The 22,019-nt window shown below is 61.7% G+C and overlaps 1 protein-coding gene across 1 annotated transcript; it reads right to left on the bottom strand.

Annotated features, from left to right (window-relative positions):
- Positions 1-11: 11 nt before the first annotated feature.
- Positions 12-21,187, bottom strand: HCN2 (hyperpolarization activated cyclic nucleotide gated potassium and sodium channel 2; the record flags this gene model as incomplete). The annotated part of the gene is made up of 8 exons (XM_082454414.1): positions 12-1,385; positions 2,744-2,908; positions 3,117-3,357; positions 6,897-7,043; positions 8,719-8,937; positions 9,952-10,113; positions 11,181-11,604; positions 20,553-21,187. 8 exons carry the CDS (start codon positions 21,185-21,187, stop codon positions 646-648), a joined length of 2,733 nt encoding a protein of 910 aa, XP_082310540.1. The 3' UTR covers positions 12-645.
- Between the last annotated feature and the right edge of the window lie 832 nt (positions 21,188-22,019).

The raw sequence follows: 22,019 nt of genomic DNA, 5'->3' as shown, positions 1-22,019 counted from the left end.
ACGCGGCAGGCTGGGCGCCAATGCTGTCGTTTATTGCGCGGAATGGGGGCGTGGGGCGTGGGGGGCGCGGTGGGCGCTGCTGCCTCGGCTCGTCAGTACATTCACCACGACGGCGGGGACCCCCCCCCCCCGGCCTCGCCCCCACGCTGGGGCGCTGGAGGGAGTGGTGTGTGCCCACTCCGGGGCGGTCACCGCGGACGCACGTGGACAGGGACCAGGCTGGTTATTGCGTGAGCGCGATGGGGGCAGCGGGAAGCCGGCGGGCTAAGTATTGCACTTAAAAACAGATCCTCATTGGAGGGCGAGGGCGAGGGCGAGGGCGGGCGCGGGTGGGGCTCCACGGCCCTCTCCCCTCGGCCCCGGCCGGCCTGTCCCCGTTTCACAGTTGGGGGAACTGAGGCACCGAGGTGAAGGGAGCCCCCTCGCCCGCGCGGCCGCCAGGGGCAGGGGCGATATGGGTGGGCGCAGGGCGATGGGTGGCTTGGCGGGGGTGTCCCGCCGGCCCGGGTCGCCCGTCCGACTACAACTACCTACGTCTCCTCTATGGCTTCTGGGGCGGGCGGTCCGGGCTGCGCAATGGCATGGCTTTGGTCTGAGTGACAGCCCCGCCCCGGCCTGGCTGGGCCACAGGGCGGCGCGCGAGGGTCACAAGTTGGAGGAGAGGCGTGAGCGCGTGGAGTCCAGCGGGTCGGGTCCGCTGGTGGCGCTGGGCAAGGGTGAGGGCGAGGCCGAGTCCCTGCGGTCCGGGCTGGGCGCCGCGGTCCGGGCGGTGGGCGCAGGCCCCAGGCGCGGTGTGGAGCTGCTGGCCGGGCGCACCGAGGCTCCGGGGCCGGGGCCGGGGCCGGGTGCGCCGTGGGGCAGCGAGGGCTGCGAGGCGGACAGCGGGCGCGAGGCGCGGCTCAGGCGGCGCGCAGGCAGTGCGGGCCCGGCGCGGGGCGCAGCGGGGGAGCCAGGCGCGCCGCCATAGGGCGAGGTCCGCGGTGCCCGGGGGCTGGAGGGCGCGCCCGGGGGGCTGGCAGCGGGCGCGGGGCCGGGCGAGGCGGCGGTGGGCGCGGCCCCGGGGGGCAAGCGGCGCACAAGGCGCGGCGAACCGAGCGCCAGGGGCCCGACGAGCGGGCGCGCCACCTGCGGGCAGAAGCTCATGGCCACAGCCTGCTGCAGCGTGGCGATGGCCGAGGCGCCCTGCAGCGGCGGCGGGGGCGGGGGCGGGGGCGGGGGCGGCGGGGGCGGCGGGAGGAGGCCGACGCGCTGGCCCAGCTCGGCCTGCTGCACCATCTCGCGGTCATACTTGACGATCTCCTGGATGATGGCGTTCTCCTGGTTGTTGAACACGCCCGAGTTGAGGTCATGCTGCACCTTGTGCAGCAGGATCGAGTTCTTCTTGCCTGGTTTAGGGGAGGGGGGCGCGTCAGAGGTGCCTGCTGCCGTGCACTGCACGCATGCGTGGAGCACCTTCTGCGTGCAGTAGGCCTGCATCTGAGTGCCTGCTCTGTACAGCCAGCACGAATGGAGCCCCTTCTGCATACAGCAAACATGCCAAGTGTCTGCTGTGTATAGGAAGCTGAACTTGTACACCTACCGTATACAGCAAGCATGAATCAAGCACCTTTGTGTGTAGCAAACAAACACATCAAGCACCTGCTTCACACACAAAGCAAGTATGAGACACCCGAATCCTGCCAGCATGCATGGAGCACTTCCTGTATACAGTAAGCATGTATTGTGTACCTGCTGTGTACACCACGCAGGTATCAGACACTTACTGTGCACAGCAGCACACATAGACTCCTGCCTGTACACGGCCGGCATGCTGAATGCCTACCGTGTACGGAGCAAGCATGGGTTGAGTGCCTACTGTATACAGGAAACACATCTAAGTGAATACTGTACAGAGCAAAATTTTAAGCGCCTCTTGTAATATAAACATGTTGAGTGCTTTCTGTGTAGTGGGAAGTCTTAACAACTCTTCCCTACCGCACCCCATTTTGCTTTTCCAGCCATTCGCTGTCTTTATTCCCACACATAGCACCAAGGGCCTCTACCTCTCTGAATCCTGCTCTAGCCTTCAGCAAGTCCTTAGCCATTTCTGAGGTTCCCCCCGCCCACCTCTCCCTTTACCCAAAGCCAGCCCCCCACACACAGGCCAGGCCACCAGATTCCTCCATACGCCCACCCTCGTGAAGTGCACATCTGATCAGGTCCTCCCCTGGCTAGGATCATCCATGGCTCCCCAGTGCTTCTGACCTACAGCCCAAACCCCTTCCTCTACAGCCCTGTGGCCTCATGTGCCTGGTGCCCGCCTCCCTCCCAGCTTCCCTGAGTCCCTGGACCCCAGGCCTCTCCCACCTCAGGGCCTTGGCACATGCTGTCTCCACTCCCAGGACGTGCCTCTGTCTTTCTACCGGCAACGCCTACCCATCTGGGTCTCCACTTGGAGTCACAAGGAAGTCCCCCCAACATCCCCTCCTCCATGACAAGTCTGAGGGTGGCCACCACGTCAGCCTCGTGGGCCACATCTACACCTCCCAGCACACAGTAGGTGCTCAAACATTTGCCTAGGGAGCAGAAACACCCATTTCCCCATTCTTGGGAAACCGGGGCCGTGTTTGGCCAAGGGAGAAAGTGGGTCAAAGAATCTGGTCCGGGGGGTCAGAAGGGGCCCTGAGGGTCAGCTGGGCCATGCCACCCCGCTGCTCAGGCTGCCCCCCGACAGCCACTGAGGCTGACCGCTGGGCCCACTCACCGATGCGGTCCAGGCGGTCGATGGCGACCGTCTCGAAGGCCCGCCGCATCATGGGGTACTCCTCCAGCACCTCGTTGAAGTTGTCCACGCTCAGCGAGTAGAGGCGGCAGTAGGTGTCAGCCCGCACGCTCGCCGTGCGCCGACCCCGCGTCAGCAGGCAGATCTCTGCGTGCAGTCAGGGGCAGCGTCCTCACTGCTGGGCCACACCCAACGGCCCCAGCCAGCTGTCCCCAGGGCCCTCCCGGCCAGCGGAGCAGTCCAGCCTCCCCCCGCCCCAGGGCCTTCCTGCTGCGCGTGCCAGCCACGCCCCTGCCCCTGGGTTCCCCACACTGACCTCCGTCTGCCGCCGGCACCCCTGCCCACAGACACTCACCCCCGAAGTAGGAGCCGTCGGACAGCTTCATCTCCTTGTTGCCCTTGGTGAGCACACTGACCACCCCATGCTGGATGAAGTACATCTTCTTGCCAACGGTGCCCTCACGGATGATGTAGTCACCCGGCTGGAAGACCTCGAACTTGAGCTTGGTCAGCATGGCCGTGACGAAGTTGGGATCGGCGTTGGCAAACAGTGGCATCGAGGCCACCAGCTTCCGGCAGTTGAAGTTGACAATCTCCTGTAGGGGTGGGAGGCGGGGGTGACGCCAGGGCACACACCCGCTCCTCCATCTCACCCTACCTTTGGGACTGTTGCACCTCTCAGACCTTCAGTTTGTGAAAGGGATTTAACACGTTATCCTGAAAGCCAGCATCTTAATAGGCAAACACTGGAGGTTTTGCCACCAAAGACACAGGATCAAGAAAAGATTCCCAAGGTCCTCTACTGTTGAACTCTGTGTTGGCAATACTGGCCGATGCAGTTAGACATGGAAGAGCATTCGGAGACGTAAGAATTGGAAAGGAAAAAGTAAAACTATCTCTTTACTATCTGTATTAATGGGATTGCCTGGAAAACCCAAAAGAGTCAATGGAAAACTGTAACAAGGGAAAGTAGTCAAAATAGCAAGTGATTAAAAAAACCAACATGAAAACCAAGAGCCTTAAAATGAATCCACGGTGGTAGAAGTCAGGATGACGGTTATCCTTGGCAAAGAAGCTTCTGCGGGATGGAAATGCTCCATATTTGATCTGGGTGGGGGTCATGTGGGGATTTCACTTGATGGAACATCCATCGGGTGTGCCCTGATGATGGGGCACTTTCCGTATCTTAAAAAGAAAATCGGGCTTCCCTGGTGGCGCAGTGGTTAAGAGTCCGCTTGCCAATGCAGGGGACACGGGTTCGAGTACTGGTCCGGGAAGATCCCACATGCCGCGGAGCAACTAAGCCCGTGCGCCACAACTACTGAGCCTGTGCTCTAGAGCCCGCGAGCCACAACTACTGAGCCTGCGTGCCACAACTCCTGAAGCCCGCAAGCCTAGAGCCCACGCTCTGCAACAAGAGGAGCCACCGCAATGAGAAGCCTGTGCACCGCAACGAAGAGTAGACCCTGCTCGCCTCAACTAGAGAAAGTCTGCGCGCAGCAACAAAGACCCAACACAGCCAAAAATAAATAAATTTTTTAAAAAATCCACAGCTTTTGTACATGCAAACAAAAGCCACTCCGAAGAAGACGTAATGGATGAGAAGACCCCATTTCCACCCACATAAAGAGCTAAGTAAGATGGCACGGCACGAGTTTACCAAGACGTGGCCAAATCTATATGAGGAAACTCTGAAAACCCTCCCAGAGGCACAGAAGAGCCTTGAACACATTGTGTCCTTAGAGAGCACTGCTCACCATCTTCGAGATGGAAGACACCCATTCTTCCCGGGCAGGGATACAGGTCACAGAGCCCTGTGGAAATGCCGCCCGGCTCGCTTCTCGATAACCAGGGCTAGTCAAGTTCATTTAGAACAAATGAGCAGAAGTAGCAGGAAGCCTGTGACAAAGAAGATCAGGGAGGGGGAACTCACCCTCTAAGACACCAAGGCACACTGCAGACCTCTGCGATGCAGAGCGGGTTTGGCATACACACAGCAGACAGGCTGATGGGACACATGAAAAGTCCAGAAATAGACCCAAGCAGGAGGGAACTTCAGCTTAAGGTGCCCCTTCCCCACCAAGTCTCGGGGCAGAGCCAGATGGTCCAGCCCCACAGCAGATAAGCCTGGATCCCTTCCTCACGCCAGATTCCACGATAAGTTCCAAAGACGTAGGGGGGTCTACATGCCAATAATGAAACTCTGCAAGTATTAGAAGAAAACGTGGGCAAATTCCTCTAAAGCCTGGGTGTGTACAGCAAGCAGGTATTGTGCACCTGCTGTATACGGCGAGCATGTATTGTGTGCCGGATGTCCACAGAGAGTAGATATTGAGAACCTACTATGTACAGCAGTCAGGTGTTGAGCACCTGCTGTGTACAGAAGGCAAACACTGAACACTACACTTGCTCTGTTACACAAGCACACATTGAACACTTACTGTGTACAGCAAGCATACATGCAGCACCTGATGTACAGGGCATAAAAATTCCACACGTGGGGGAAACAAACCACAGTAAGCAAGTTTTAAAGACAAATGGCCAGGGACTTCCCTGGTGGTGCAGTCGTTAAGAATCTGCCTGCCAATGCAGGGGACACGGGTTCGAGCCCTGGTCCGGCAAGATGCCACAGGCCACGGAGCAGCTAAGCCCGAGAGCCACAACTGCTGAAGCCCGCGCGCCTAGAGCCCGTGCTCTGCAACAAGAGAAGCCACCGCAATGAGAAGCCCGCGCACCGCAACGAAGGGTAGCCCCCGCTAGCCGCAACTAGAGAAAGTCTGCACGCAGTATCGAAGACCCAACGCAGCCAAAAGTAAATAAATAAATAAAACGCTCCCGATCTTTTATAAATAAATAAATAAATAAAAACAACAAAAAGACCAAAAGTTCTGTAGGAAAACAAGCAAAAGTTATGAACAGTTTACAGAAAGAGAAATGCAAATAAGCCCCTGATGGCAGGAAAGTAAGAGAATCGCACTGAGGGGTACACCTCTCACCTGGGCGTTTTGGGACCGTATCCAGGGTGTCCCTCGTGGCGCCCTCGGAGGGGAATCTGGACAGACCGGCAGGGCCCCGACCCCACTCTTGCCTCTGCCCTGTGCCGCGAGCTCCTCCCGCAAAGCAAACAGGACCCAGAGAGGGAGCGCCAGGCACGGACACCCCGGAAGCCTGCCCGCCTTTGTTTTGTGTTAAAAAGGCAGAAAATGGATGGAGAGAGCAGGAGGGAACCGGGCGGAGGGACAGGACAGAAGACGGGCGTTTTCTGAATATATCTGGTTTTGTAAATTTGACTTTATGTAAACACCTAAGTAATGATCAAACACAGGTCGCCAGAGGCTGGCGGGAGGGGAATGGGGAGTGAGGGCCGGGTGTCCTAAGCGGCCGGGAAGGCCAGGCCGTGGGACTAGGCGGCAGTGGTGGCACCACTCTGAATACACTCGACATGGTATTTCATGCGTTTTGTGGTCTGTGAGGTGTTTGTCTGTAAATGAGTGAATGAATGAAAATAATTACCAAGCGAATATTTTCAGTGCAGGTAGCCACAGTGCTTGCCTGCTGGGAGGCACCTCCACCCTCAGAAGAAATCCTAGTGCCCGTTCCTCTCCCTGCTCAGGGCCACGCAGGCTCACACCTGCCTCTGTGAGTCGCCCCAAGCCCCTCCCCACTCCGCCCCTCCCAGAGCTTCCCCTCTGGCACCACCTCCCTGGAAACAGGGCAGGGCACACAGCTGGCGCCCAGTAACTGCTTGCTGAGGGTCACGGGTTGAACTGTCTGCCCACCACCATCATACGCTGAAGTCCTGAGCCCTGGTATGTGTGAACGGGGCCAGATGTGGAAATAGGGTCTTTGCAGGTGTGATTGGTTAAGATGAGGTCGTGCTGAACCCAGTGGCTGGTGTCCTTACAGAGGAGGGGACACAGAGACACAGGAACAGGCCACGTGAAGATGGAGGAAGAGGCCGTGGTGATGTGTCCACAAGCCAAGGACACCGAGACCCATGGGCTACAACAGGAGCTGGGAGGGGCAGGAAGGACCCTCCCCGGAGCCTCTGGAGTGAGCACCCCGCCCCTCACCTCCTGCAGGGGCCCGTGGGGCTCCCCCAGGACCCTCCTCCGCACGCGGACCCCCACCTCACCTCCCGCAGGGGCCCGTTGAGCTCGCCCAGGATGCTGTCCTCGTCGAACATCTTGCCCTGGTAGCGGTGCTCGTAGTAGTCATGGATCTTCTGGCGGAAGTCAGCAGGCAGCTTGTGGAAGGACATGTACTGCTCCACCTGCTTGTACTGTAACAGGGCGGGGGGCCCGGGTCAGCGGCCGTGCTCCCGAGCCCCCGCCCCGAGTGGGCCTCGACTTAACAATAACACAATACGAGATGCCCAGGGCGATCTGAAGTTCAGATAAACGACCAAAATGCCCCAGATAAGTATATCCTGGGCAGGGGACTTCCCTGGTGGTGCAGTGGTCAAGAATCCACCTGCCAGTGCAGGGGACATGGGTTCGAGCCCTGGTCTGGGAAGATCCCACATGCCGCGGAGCAACTAAGCCCGTGCGTCACAACTATTGAGCCCGCGCGTCACAACTACTGAGCCCACGCGCCTAGAGCCCGCGCTCCGCAGCAAGAGAAGCCATTGCAATGAGAAGCCCATGCACCGCAACTAGAGAAAGCCCGTGCGTAGCAGCGAAGACCCAACGCAGCCAATAATGAATGAATGAATTAAAAAAAAAAAAGTTATTGCTATGTCCTGAATTTCCTTTTTTTGGCCATACCACACGGCATGCAGAACTTCCCCTACCAGGGGTGGAACCCGTGTCCCCTACAGTAGCAGCGTGGAGTCTTAACCCCTGGACCACTGGGAAGTCCCGTCCTGAATTTCATCTGGCAACCCTTCCCCCCCACCAGCACCCCACCCCCAGCCCTTAGAGGGGGCTGGACTGGCCCCCCCCACAGAGGTCCCAGACCCTTTGGTGGCCCTGGCTCCCTCCCCAATGATCTTTCTAGAAATCAGCCCAGCTCCTCCTGAGCAGGGTAGGGGTGTGGGCACCAGGAAGGGGTGCCAGGCCCTGCTGTCCACAGGATGGCACCCTCAGGGGAGCCCTGGCCCCGCTTCCGCCCCAGCCCCGCCTGGCCACAGCTGCCCTGAGCTCAGCGGAACCCGTGACGGCAGGCGGGTGGCGGCACCAGCTTATGTTTGGGTGGGAGGCCGGTGGCTTCCGGACAGCCGGGGTGCCTGGCACCAGGCCCAGCTGACCCAGCCGACCCGACTGCTGGGCACTGCTTGGGGGGTTGTAGCTGCCTGGCCAAGGCCAGCCATCGGATAGCAGTGCAGGGCCAATGGGGCGATGTCCCAGGGACCAGGCCACCCTTGGCCTTACGGAGGGGAGACTGAGGCAGAGTGAAGCCTGAGGCTGACCACCAGGAAGGGCTGGCCTGTGGGGTCGCACCCGCCCTCTCTCGGCCCTTCCCGGCCCACAGCCCTTGGATTGGCTCCACGGAGGCTCCCCCACCCAGGCCAAGTGCCAGGACATCCTTGCTCCCCCAGAGACTTCCCCCGTGTCCTTTAGCGACCCCAGCACCCCAGCCCCTCCCGAGATGGCCCAGAGACCTTGCCCCCCCGCCCGGAGCCCCCTGATGCCCCTCGGACTGGCTCTGTCCTGTTCGGACCCCTCCAGCTCCTGTCCCCTTCCTTGGCCTGTGTCTCCCTCAACCCCTCCTGCCCTGCCCCCCTCCAGGCTCCAGACTTCCTTCCTCCTCAGGGCCCTGAGCTTTCTCACTGTCCTTCCGGGAGCTATTCCCCCGCCGAGGTGGGGGGTGTCCACTCCTAATGACAGCCACAGGCCCCTCTGGGGTCCCCATGCTTCCCCCCAACTCCCCCCTGGCCGCTGTCCTGAGCACAACGCACAGAGCTGGGGGGATGTGGGGTGGACCCCCAGACCCACGGGGGTGCCTCCCCCTCTCACCTTCTCCTGGTACTGGCGCCGCGAGGAGTCCAGCGACTGGATGAGGGCGGTGGCGTGGCCGATGAACATGGCGTAGCAGGTGGCGCCCACGATCATGCTCAGCATCGTCAGCCAGATGTCCGTCATGCTCTCCGGTGCCTGCCGCCCGTACCCGATGCACAGCATGTGGCTCATGGCCTTGAAGAGCGCGAAGGAGTAGAGCTCACTCCACGAGTGGTTCTGCAAGGCCACGGGTGGGTGGGCGGGTGGGTGGGCGCTCGCGGCCCCCAGGGAGCCCCTTGACACCCCCCCCCAGGGCCCCGCCTGCCCGTCCTCCCCCAGGCATCCAGGTGGTGAGCTCCGTGTCTTCCAGAGGTAACCAAGGGAAACTGAGACTCAGGCAGCTGACATGACGTGCACACACGTCACAGCAACTCAGCAGCAGGTGCGGGTCTGAAGCCGCCTCCCCACTTCAGTCCTGGGAAACTGAGGCTCAGAGGAGCCAGAGTCTAGCCTTGGGGGCTCACGAGCCCCCACCACTTTTCAGCCTCTGATGAGAGTGTCTGTGAGGCCAAGAGAATGGGAAAGTTCCGGGGACCCCGGAGACAGTGAGCTGGGGACACTGAAATCTGATCAGAGGGGCGGAGAGGGGGGAGGCATCAGGCAGGACCAGGAGGAGCCCCCTCCCAGTCCTCAGTTGACCTGGCTAGGGGAGGGGGCAGCGGGCCCCGTTCAGGAAACAGGACCACATGCCTGGGTGTCCGGCCAGACAATGAGCTGCCTCAGCCACGCAGCTGTGCCAGGCGCCGGGCTGGGCACCCGCGGGTTTTCCCTCCGCTGCTCCCGCCCGTCAACGCCCACCTGCCCTGTGCCCCACGTGCAGGAGGAAAGCTTTTAACACTCAGCATCTCAGCCAGGAAGTAATAGGAGCTTGTGAGTCTCCAATTTTTATTTCTCATGGCCCATGATACCACTTTTCCATTTGAGGACTATGACATAAAACTGTCTTTTAAATACATGTATGCAAATTAAAAAGCGGAATGCATTGCAAAGCACAGTAAGCAGATGATGCGATCTCTGGGGGATAGAAACTGTCCTATAGCCCTCAAACGGTCAAAGATCTCCATGGTCCCGGGGTCTGCAAGGCAAGGCTCGAAGTCGGATAGCAGCCCAGAGGGGCGCTCACCCCCAGAGGAGTGTTTCAGGCGCCGTGCGCTCCGGGAGCGGATGTGGGGCTGGGGGCTCGGGGCTCACCACCATGCCGTTGATGGAGACCCAGCAGTTGCGCGGGAAGTCCTGCAGCATCGGCACTAGGAACTGCAGGCAGCCGTCCCAGTGGCACAGGAGCAGCATCATGCTGATGAGGTTGCAGATGCGCATGACGGCGCTGGCCAGGTCATAGGTCATGTGGAAGATCTGGGGGGTGGGGCGGCGCCCGTGAGAGTCCCGCGGACGGTGTGCGAGGGAGAGGCCTCCGCCCACGGCCTCTTGCGACCCGGGCAGTGGGAGGACGAAACCCTCCGCAGGGCCCACTCCCCTTGGGAGGCGCCCCACCTCACCACGCCCCCCACGCGGCCGGTGGGGCCCCCGCTCCTGTGAGACCCGTTGCCTTTCAAGGTAATGCAGCACCCCAGACTAGAGCACATGGTCCCCTGCCTGGCCTGCCGCCCCGGGCGCCCAAATCTCTCTGCCTGGCCGGCTGCCCACTGCCCTCTCCCGGGACCACGGCCTCTTTCCGCAGCCTTGTCCCCACCCACTCCCCGCCTCGGAGCCTAGTTGCTGTCCTGGACAGTGGCGGCGACTCTGAGCCCGCGTGGTGGCCACGGGCTTCAGGAATCAGGTCACACTCAGTCCAGAGGCGGGTCTGAACTTGGGGGAGAGGGGCGTGATTTCGCTTCTCGAAGCCTCAGTTTCCCCGTTGCCACCGAGGCTATGGAGTCCGCCTCTTACAGGGTACAAGGAAGGGAAGGGGTGCGGATGCGTCAAGGGTCCATGCTGCGCTCCCTGTGACCCCCCGACCCTCCACCGGGTACAAGCTCCTGTGACCACGCCCCGTGCCCCCGCACCGCCCCGAGGCCCAGGTTCCACCCCTAAGGTTCCTAGGCCCCTCACTGCAGTCCCTGTAACTCCGCCCACCCAATGACCCCGCTCGTTTGCCTGTATCCCCACCTATCCTCTCACTGTGACCAGGGCCCTGGACCCCCGTAGCCCCGCCCAGAGTCTCCCATCATGGCCCCGCCTTTTCGTTCCTGGTGCCTCCTTGCCCCCTCCTGCAGCCAATGGCCGGGTCCCATCACGGCATCCTCACCCATCACCACTCCCTCGCCCATCACAACCCCGCGCCCCTACATCCTAGCCCCGCTCCAGCCCATCACGACCCCACAGACCCCACGCTTGCATGCGCGTCACCACTCCTCCTCGCTCATCACGACCCTGCCCACGCCCATGGCCCCGCCCCTGCGCCGACGTGCAGCCGTGCTCACCTCCTCCCATTGGTGGATGTAGCGGATGAGGCGCGACAGGCGGAGCAGGCGCAGCAGGCTGAGGATCTTGGTGAAGCGCACGATGCGCAGGGCGCGCGCCGTCTTGTAGACCTCGGAGTCGATGCCCTTCTCTACGATGAGGAAGATGTAGTCCACGGGGATGGAGGACACGAAGTCTACCACGAACCACGTGCGCAGGTACTTCTTCTTGATCTTCTCGGGGTCCAGGATGATCTCCGTGTTGTCCTCGATCACGATGCCCGTGCGGAAGTTCAGCACCAGGTCCATGAGGAAGAATGTGTCCGAGACCACGTTGAACACAATCCACGGGGCCGTGGTCTCGTCCTTGAAGAAGGTGATGCCCACGGGGATGATGATGAGGTTTCCCACCATGAAGAGCAGCATGGTGAAGTCCCAGTAGAACCTGGGGGCGAGGTGCAGCCGGTCACGCGGTCACACCTCCACCTTTGCGCGGGGCCCTCCGCAGAGCCTGCCTGCCCCACCACGCGCGCATGCGCCTTTGAGGACCAGCCCAGCGCTCGCCTCCTCCGGCAAAGCTGAGACTTTGGCCCCGGCTAGTGTGGACCCCGCCTCCAAGAAGCCCTCCCAAGCCCCAGACAGCACTCCACTGCCGGCTGAGCTCCCCCAGCCCAGGTCCCTCTCGCTGACCCAGCCTGACCTTCTCTCCTTGAAGAAGCCGGAAACCTGGAAGAGTCCAAGAGGCCGCTCAAGAAATGACTAAATGTTTCCCAGGGCCAAGAAGGCCCAACGTGCCTGGCACAAGGCTGCCGTCCAAAAAGCACTAGGGCCGAGCCAGGAGGGGGAGACAAGCGGAGGAGCTGGAGGGGCGGGGGTGGGGTAGGGGGTGGGAACTGCAGCCAGGAGGGTTGAGTGGCTGGGCGGCCGGGGGCTGCAGGTGCCGGGTGGGTACCGGACACTCACAGTTTGACATCCAAGTGCAGGACCCCCACCCTGGCCGGACTTCCCGGTGGGGCACCGGAAGGCTGAACAGGGGGCACTTGCTGTCCATCCATTTCAGGAAGCACCCGGGGGGGCTGGGGACCGGGCAGAGGCCAGGGTGCCAGGCCGTCTGGGAGAAAGGGAGAAGCCAAGGCCTGCCCGGCAGAGCGCAGGGCCGTGTGGCGGAAGAGCCTGAGGGATGGGACTTGGCCACGGCTTGGATGTTTCATGTGATAAATACGCTTGAAAAAGGGATGACTGGCCAAATATGCCCAGGACCCATAGAAGTCCTGGAGGTCAATTCCAAAACTCCACCCGGGAATTCTGTGCTCCCAGAAAAAGGCCCGTCCATTTGAGGAATATTAACAGCCGGGCACAGTGTTCTGAGTCCAGCGTTTACCCATGAGGACAGACAGATGCAGCAAAGGCCACATGGAGAGATGCCCAGCCCTGCGGCAACTGATAAAATAGGAATCAAAACCACTCCAAGGGAAACCTGTTGGTTCCTGAGAAAGTTAGAGTTACCATGGGGCCCCGCAATTCCACTCCTGGGCCTTCACCCAAGGACTCAAAAGCAGGGACTCAAAGAGACACTTGTGCACCAGTGTCCACGGCAGCACGATTCACAATGGCCAGAGTGTGGGAGCAACCCGAGTGTCCACCAGTGGATGGACAAACACATGTGTCCCTCCACACACAGGGCATCACGCAGCCACGGAAAGGAGAGAAGCCCCGACACTCGCTACCACGTCGATGGACCCTGAGACCACGATGCTCAGTGAGAGAAGCCAGACACAGAAGGACCCACGGTGTGTGATTCCACTGATGGGAAACGTCCAGGACAGGCCAGTCCACAGACACAGAGTGGGTGTGTGGCTGTAGGGGCCGGGGAGTTTCTGTTTGGGAAGATGAAAAAGTTCTGGCGAGTGATAAGGGGGATGGTTGCACCACACTGTGAATGTACTTAATGTCACTTGACTGTACACTTTTAAATGGTTAAAGGCTAACTTATATTTCTGTTAACACATATACATAAAGAGAAAACCTCCGAGGCCCAGGGTCTCAGTGATGAGTAGATGCCCCAGATCGGGGTCTAAGCCCACACTCCCTGTCTAGATTCGGACAAAGGAGGGTCTCAAATTCTGAACAGAGTCATTCGTCTGATTTTGCCCATCACGGTGCAGGGAGAAACGCCCACCCCGCGGTGGGTTTCCAGGGCTCTCCCATAGGCCCGGCGCCCTCCCCATCATGGCCGGAGTCCCCATGTCCTCTTGGAGAAGGCTCTAGCATGTGTAGGCAGGACAGGCCTGGGGGACCCTCAAAGCCTGCCACTCCCTGGGCTCCTCCTGGATGGATAGAAGAAGAGACTGAGGTTCCCAGGGGCTGGAGGGACTCTCCCAAATGAGCAGAAAGCCGTAAACCCCAGCGCTGGCATGGCCGCACTGGGCTCCCTATTTTGGGACTCACTGTGAATTGGCTCTGTTCTGAGCAGCCCCCCGAGGGAAGAGCTACAGCACCGCGCCTGCCGGGTGATCCAGGCCTTCCACTTTGGGGAACTGATCCCAAGGAAATCATCCAAGAGGAAGAGAAAAAAATTAATAAGTGATTTGTAACAAGATGTTCACAGCAGCTTGGTCTGCAAGAGCCAAGGTTGGAAGGGACCCAATGTCTAAGACCGTGGTGACAGCAGCCAAACCTGGGCTCCCGCCCACTGGTAGGTGTGACCTTGGGCAAGTCCCTCCCTTGAGAGCTGAAAGGGTTGACATGATCTGGGGTGAGTGTTAAGGGCAAAACCCAAATGACTGCTCCAAATTCAAGACCTTCCTTTGCCTAAATCCAGACAAGGTGTTGGGCTCAGACCTCTGATCTGGGGCATCTACTCATCCTCAAGATCCCCAGGGACTCAGCCCCAACCTGACTGAGGGGCCGCACTTGCCTATTCCCCATCTCCACCCCCAGAGCGTCCACGGCAGTGGTCGATCCTAATCCCCAAGTTCGGGGCTCACTCCCAAGGACAAAGCAAGCAGGAAGAAGTAACTGAAGGCCAGGGGCAGGAGCCTAGAAACCAAGGAGGGGGGGTTAGAAACAATCTAAATCCAGGGGCCTAGAAACTACTGGGGGTGGGTAGCCACAGTGTAAATGGCCAGGATGAGGAGGGCCTCCTCCTTCACAGGTGACTCGTCATAGACGTTCCCTCCTTTTGTTCTGGGGGTGGGGGGCAGGCACCACACTTCCCCACTGACAGACCAGAGAGGTGGCCCAGCCAGGGAGGGGTGCAAAGACCTGAAAACGAGCCTGCCACCCCCAGGCCTGTGGCCCTTGGTCCTCCTGGAATTGGGTAGGAGGAGGGGAAACTGAGGCCTGGGGCAGAGGATCCAGGTCCCTCTCCCCAGCACCCCCTTTCCTCACCCTGCCCGCCCCCTTGGGCTGTGCAGCCCAGGGCAAATCACTCTCTTTCTCTGAGCCACAATGCTTCCTCTGCCCAACCGCGGCAGCCCCTCCCGCATCAGGCTGCGCCAGAGACCGCTGGGACCCAGAGACCCCTGGGATGTGGTCGGGGCCTGCAGGGGCCTGAGTCAGCCCTCAGCTACCCAGGGCCTTCAGGGACAGTAATTAAACCTCGTATTGAAAAGTCCTTCCTAACAAACAACGGGCCCCATCGGGAAACACTCAGATCCCGCTTCCTGCCTGTGCCAGGACAGGAACTGGGCCCTGAGAGACCAGCAAGGCCGGGGCTCCCGGTGGGGAGCGGGGGCTCAGCGGCAACGACCCCCAGGGCCCTGCGGACAGGAGAGCCTGGAACCCTGTCCCGGGCGCCACACCCACATGGCTCTGATGTCAGCGGGGCCCCCACCGTGGGCCCAGCTCCCGCTCCAGCAGCTGCCCCGACCCTTCTCTCTGCGCAGATGGAGAAACCCAGGTGGGAAGTGGTGAAATGACGGAACCCAGGCGGCCAGGCCTCCGGGCCAGAGCTCAGGACCATGCTGTCACCCTCCTGTCTCTAGCGCTTGGGGCCCCTCCAATTCCAGAAGCTCATAAGCAGCCCTGTTCTTCCAGGACCAGGCAGGGCAGGGCCAGACGAGGGGCAGGGGTGTCCTGGGAGCTTGAAGTGGCTGCTCAGGGACGCTGTTAACAAGGGTAGCGGCTCCCTCCCTTCAGGGTCAGAGAACCAAGAACCAGGCTGGAAGCAGTGCAGGGATTACGGATAGGCTCGGGCAAATCCCAGGGGATTAGGGGCCGGGAAGGAGGGCAGTCAGGGATTAAGGATGAGCTAGGGCTGGATTATTACGGCCTGAGCCCTCGGATGTGAGTTACGGATCCCAGGCAGGTGTCAGGGATTGGGAAACGGAGACTCCTGCGGGGGAAGATTCCTGAGCGATCCCAAGACAGGGCAGACTGCGGGGCTGACTGTCTGCAGGCCTGGGGGACACGTGGCGACCAGACAGACCCAGCCCTCCCTCAGGGCCCCCAGCCCAGGGGGGAGACAGGCGTTCCACACAGACAGATAAATGAGTGGGATGCTTCAGAGGGGCCACTTTAGCCAGGGTGGGCTGGGAGGGCTTCTCAGAGGAAGTGACATGTGGGTGGATAATGGAGAAGGGCCGCTAGGCAGAGTGCGGGCACTGCACCCCGGGCGGATGAAACGGCAAGTGCAAAGGTCCCGTGGCTGCATGGAGTTTGCCTTTCGGGACGGCCGGGAGGCCTGTGGCTGGAACAGGGGTGTGAAGGGAGGTGAGAAGGGATGAGAGGGGGTGGGAGCCGGGCTCTGCAGGGTCGTGGAGGCCATGGCGGGTTTTAAGTGAGAAGGACAAACGTGAATCTTGAGATGCCCCTGCCAGCAGCTGGAATGCAAGGAAGGCGCAGAGGGCGGCGTCCAGGGAGGAAGTGGGGTAGCCTGTGCTGTTTGCATTTGGGTTGGGCTTGCTGATGGGGGAAGCGAGGCAGGGTCTGTCCTGAGCAACTGGGTAGCTAAGGAAGGCCCCCCAGTGTCCCCCTGAACCCCCAGGTCATGGATGTTGAAACAGGGGGTGTGGGGATGTGACGTTTTTAAAGCAGGGAATTCAGGGGCCAGAAACTCCAAATTCTGGCAGGAAACCAATGGAGTGAGGAGGGGGGCCTTGGCCACCTCAGGCCCCTGACCCCTCACAGGGACCATGGAGCATCCTTCCTCCCAGCCGGGTGGGCCCTGGGCCTCAATCCTCCCACCTGGGTAATGGGCGTGTCCACCAACTCCCCACTCTGAGTGCCTTCATGCTGGATTCAGAACCGGGGACTCTGGCCTCCGCCCCTCACCACCGCCCCAGCTGGGGATAATTCAGGGTTTATTCTCATGAGCTGATTCATCCTGATCTGCTAATCCGTAGGGCCCTCTGGGGCAGGAGAAGTCCTCCAGCCATGTTGGATCTTCAGGCCAGCCCCTCCACCACCCCAGGCCCTCAGGGACCCCACAGGATGTCACACAGATACAGGTCAGCATCCACCTGTCCTGGCTTTGTCTAAACTCCGCTGAGGGCCAGGAAAAGGACCCACTTATCTTTTCCCCACACACCAGGCCTCCCGGCGGTACACAATTCGGGAACATTGAACTGAAATTCAGCAGCAGCAGGAGAGACTCAGGTCAGACCTCAGAAGCACATACAGACTCGGGAACGGGATGAAAGGCCGTGGGAAGCCACTTGCCCACACTCTCTCTAGGGAGATGAAGCCTCTACCCCCCAGACCTGCCCACGCTCCCACACGGCCACAGCTGCCTTGACCACCAAGTGACAACCAACTAAGGAGGTGGAGGAAGTGGCAGAAAAAGCGGACTGTCCAGAACGGGCGGTGGGGAGTTGCAGCCGGGCCCTACCTGCCTGGGGCACCACCACCCACGCCCTCCCCTCTGAGCTCTCCTCCTTCCCGTGAACCCCTCTCTCTGGCCTCTAGAATCTGGGGTGGCCAGGTGAAGGAGTTAACTGTATTTCTTCTTCATACATTTTGGGGGCAGGGGCAGAAGATCCTGCCAGGGCCCCAGGACCTCCGGGAGGCAGTGGCCCAGGCTGTGACCCTCCATGCAGGCCCCTCGGCCGCTCTCCCTGCTTTGCTCTGGGGTGGTCTTCATGCTTGTTCTGACTCAGGAATGCACCTCAGGGTGCAAAGAAGGAAAACCAACCCTCCTGAACCTGAATCCTTCCTGCTGTCCCTCGAACATGTTTCTCCCCTCCCCCACCCCCATGGAAGCTCCTAGAACATCTGTGTCCAGGCACCAGCTCTAGTGTTACTCATGGCCCCAAGAAGAAGTGAAGACACGTCTCAGAAAGGGTTGGGGCTGTTCCAAAGCTGCCAGGAAACGGGGCTCACGACCTGACTGGCCTTGCCTGGCACCCATGTGTGCCCCTCGGCAGGTTCCCAAAACCATCCTGGGCCCCTCCCCCGACATGTCAGGCCCCAGGACGCCATGGAGGTGGGGGGAGAGGCAGGTAAGCGTATCAAGGAAAAAAGGCCGCTTCTGAACGCATGGGCAGTGCAGACATCAACCGGATCGAGAGGAATGGGTTGCACCACGCATTTGGGGAAACCGAGGCAGGGAAGTCTGGAGAGAACTCCAGGCCACGCACAGGGGGCACAGGCCTCGCCGCAGACTGCCCCAGCCCCTCTGCAGCCCGGCCCGGACAATGCACTCCTGCTCCTCCGGCCTCGGTCCAGTCACCTTCCTCAAGAGCCCCCCTCCCCGAGGACTCTGCAGACGCCTGCCCTCCCTGGAAGCCCATGTGGCCCGAGGAGCTAGGCGTGACCAGGGCTGTTCCAGTTCACCAAACATGAATTGTTCTGTTCTCCGTGCCAGGTGGGTGCCAGGCCACTTTAAACAAAGCTGTAGCTCAAGAAAGTGGAGATGCCGCGGCCCTGGGCAGGACCTGGGCCTGGGGAGGAAGCCTCGGTCTCACGGCCCCGTTTCCCTTTTAAAACATGTCCAGGGCTTACCCGGGCACCAGCGGGGATGGTGTCTGCACCATCAGGTCATGAGGACAAACGGAGCCAAGTGTGGACAAGCAGACCCAGAAAGGCCCCTCCCTACTGCTCCACGAACGGGTCCTAAAACTAACACTCACAAGGACACAGAGATGACCCACAGCTCCCCCTGGGCAACCCCCTTATCTTGAACAATCCCCAGGATGCCTTTCTCCTCCCATTTCTTCTTGGCGTGGACAGGACACGGCCAGGGGCCAGCTTGCCTGACAGTCCAGAAGTGGAGACTCAGGGGCCAGCCTGCCCAGGCATGAACCCCTGCTCTGCTGGGGACTAGCTGTGTGGCTTTGGGCAAGTGACTTTACCTCTCCGTGAGCCCCTCTCCTCGCATGTAAATTTGGGGTAGCTGCGGGAGCCACCTCACAACTGACATGAGGATTGGATCTATATTCTTAAGGTGCTGTGGCCCAAGAGGGGCTCAGGAAGCACTTCTCCGATCATGTGCTTGGGGGTCTGTCTCCATATTGAATCCGAGGGGTCTAGAAGGGTTCCCAAAACGTGGGGGCTTGTAGAGGCCCCGCAGCACCCTAGCTTGGCAGGATCTTAAGGTTTTTACTTTGACTGGCTCACCTAGTCCCAGCTACAGGCCCTACTCACCCCGTTGCTCACCCTCAGTTTACAGTGTATCTGCCCAGGGACCCACGGGTAACTGTGCTGGACGTGCACAAGGCTGGGGACGCCCAGCTCCTTCTCCCAGCAGCCCCCACCCCTTCTGCAGCTGAGAGGAAGCCCAGGGCCACCCACAGCCCTGGGGATGCTGCAGGCGGATGTGCTGGAGGGGACAGAGGAATGGCTACCTTCTGCAGCCACCTCCCCCCGCCCACATGGCCCCCACGTCCTTTTCCAGCCAGCTGGCTTTAGCCCCCATTCACAGAGGGGCCAGGTGGGCCAGGGAGCCCTGGAAGTCAAGTTCATCCCCATTTCACAGACTGGAACCATCTGCAGAGGGGTGCTGAGCCCCCATGCCGGTCGGGACCATCCAGAGGCACCCCATCTGGGCCCCCTGGCCTCTCCCAAAGACACCGGTCAAGGCTGCATTCACCTCCCAGGATGGTCTGAGGGGTGAGGAGCTGGAATCCTGGACATTCTTCCAGCCTCCGTTCCTGAGTTGTGTGCCCCTGGGCCTCTGTTTCCCCAGTTGTCAGGCACAGGGGATATGGAGGGGCCAGGGAAAGGCAGAGTCCCACAGCTCCCCTTTCCCAGCTCTGGGGGTCCAGGAATCCGACCTCAGGCCTGAGGGAGGGGAGACACGCGGCGTCATAGGATTCGGAGGCCGCTGGACTGCTGTCCGTGGTGCTGAAACCGTGCCCGCCCTGAGATCATGGCCCGGCGGCCTGGGGAGACCCTCTGCACCCCCAACTCACACATCCTAGTCACGGACACATCACCTCACACACACACCATGCACACACCTCACACCCACTGCACGCTGATGCACACACACCCCCTCTCTCCCCAACACACACCAGTGATCCACCATGCAGACACACCCCCCAGAGCACTCGGCCCCCGCCCGCCGCAGTCACATGTTCGTGATCACACACACGGCCTGCAATGATATGCATCGTTCACACTCCCAGGCCACACAGCGCTCGCCCGGGAACGGAACTGCAAACATAGGCGGCGGCGTGACCCTGCTCCAGCCTTGCTCTGAGGCTTTCCACGCACCAACTGGCTTAATTTACATCAGCATCTACACAACCACTGACACCTGGGCACACCACAAACACACGCGGCTGAGCCTGCTCCGGGCCTTGCTCTGAGCCTTTCCACGGATCAGCCGACTGAATTCACATCAACATCACCACCACTGACACCTGGGCACACCACCCAGCCGCTGGAGCTGATGCGGCTCAGAGTAGACACAGCCGGGGGACACCAGCACGAACAGTGTCCCCTCCTTGCGCAATACCGAGGCCCAGGGACCCGGGACGCGCCTCCCTGCGGCGTGGGGCGCAGGTGGAGGCCCTGGGACTCGGCGTGTCCGCTTAACCCTTTCTCCGCCAGCCTCTACGGGGCGCGTCCTTCCCGGGCGCCCTTCCTTCCTCCTTCCTTCCGCTCCGCTGCCTCCCCGGCGCCCACGTTCCCCTCTATTCGTCCTCTCCGCCCCTCCGCGCTCAGACCCTGGTCCTGCGGCCCGTGACGTGCGCCCACCCGAAGGGCGGGGAATGTCAGGCTGCGTGGGAGGGGGCGCGCGCCTCCCAGTGTCCCTCCAAGGGCGGCGCCTCGCTCGCCCAGGTCATTCCGGGGCGGGTCCCGGACGCGCCGGAGGTCACCGAGGGGCCCCGAGGTCACCCGCGGGGCACACCGCCCCGCCCTCGCCAAAGCGCTCCCAGGACGACCCTTGTGCGCGTCCGCTCGCCGTGCCCCTCCGCGCTGGCCGGCCGGCCCTCTGGGCGGCTGTACCTGAAGTCGCTATACGGGTGGATGATCCAGGCCCCCGCCGACTTGACGCGCTCCTGCTCCCGCTCCACGGCCTTCTGGCTGCCGAACATCCGCAGCGAGAACTTGTTGACACCCGGCTGCAGGAGCGCGCCGAACTGGCGCTGCATGAAGCTGGCCTGGCTGCCGCGCGACTCCCCCGCCGGGCCCGCCTCCTCGCTGCCAGCCTCGTCCGCCGGCCCGGACCCCGCGCCCGGATCCGGCGAGGGCCCCGCGGCCGCCCCGCGACACGAGAATGACACCTTGGGCCCCCGCGCCGGGCCCTCGGACCCCGCGGGGCTGCACTGCGGCTCTCCGCGCCCGCACTCGCCGTTCGGGCTGCCCTTGGCCGTGCTCGCCGCGCCCGGGGTTCCCGGGCGGCCGCATGAGCTGTCTCGGCTGCGGAGTCGGGCCCGCTGGCCGCCCTCGTCCGCCGCCTCCGGGGGCGCCGCCTCGGTCCGGGGCGCCTGCTGAGGGGGCGCTGGCCCGGGGCCCGGAGGGGGCGCGGGCGGCGGCGGCTGCTGCTGCGGGGGCGCGGGCGGCGGCGGCGGCGGCGGCCCCGGCGCGGGGGTCGCGCCCGGGCTCTCCCCTGGCCGCCCGCCGCCCCCGCGCGCGTCCATGGCGAGGCGGCGCCGGGCAGTGCGGAGCGGAGCCGCCGCCGCCGCCGCCGGCCCGAGCCCGAGGGAGGGGGGGAGGCGGGGGTAGGGCGGGGCGGAGCCGCGAGGGGCGGAGCCGCGGCCGCGGGGGAGGGGAGGGGGCGGGAGCCCCTCCTCTGCCCGCGCACACTCCTGGCGCGCCCCGCACGGGTCCCGCGCCCGGGAAACTGAGGCCACCGGCCCTGGGACGGCCCAAGGTCACGCGGCTCGAGGCCTCGGAGACCCGATCAAACCTAGTCCCAGAAGGGGAAACTGAGGCCCGCGAAAAAGAAGGACGCGCCCAAGGTCATCGCCTCCGCGTGCGACCTTGACGAGGGGCCTTCTCCTGGCGCTTCGGTTCGCCTCTGTCCAGGCACAGCGGGGCGGTAACCACTGACGCTGGGGCTCGGAGAAGTGGAGCCGCCCCCATGCTAGCCTCCATCCGTTCTATAGGTTTGAGAATTTCCATAATAAAAGGCCACACGAGCCCTTGCTTTGTCACTTGAGCCCCCGGACAAAGACGTGTTGTGTGGGGAGCGGCAAAGTGGGGTCAGGCCAGGAGTCCCCAGGTCCCACCGTGGCCCCCTCTCCCCCACCTCCTGCATATGAGGAAACTGAGGCCGAATTGGGCCAATAGGAAGAGCCACCCAAGGGTGCTGAGGATCCCCACCTTCAAACAAGGCCCTAAAGTACAGTGGGGGGGGGGGGGCTCTCTCAAAAGGCTGGTGGGCTTTAAAGTGGGGAAGTGCCCAGTGTCACAGGGGGACCCAGGGCCTGCCACCCCTTCCCACCGGATGCCCACATGTGAGCCCCGTTG

Source organism: Balaenoptera physalus (assembly GCF_965194825.1).
Source record: "Balaenoptera physalus genome assembly, chromosome: 3".
NCBI lineage: Eukaryota > Metazoa > Chordata > Mammalia > Artiodactyla > Balaenopteridae > Balaenoptera > Balaenoptera physalus.
This window is presented reverse-complemented; position numbering and strand designations above follow the sequence as displayed.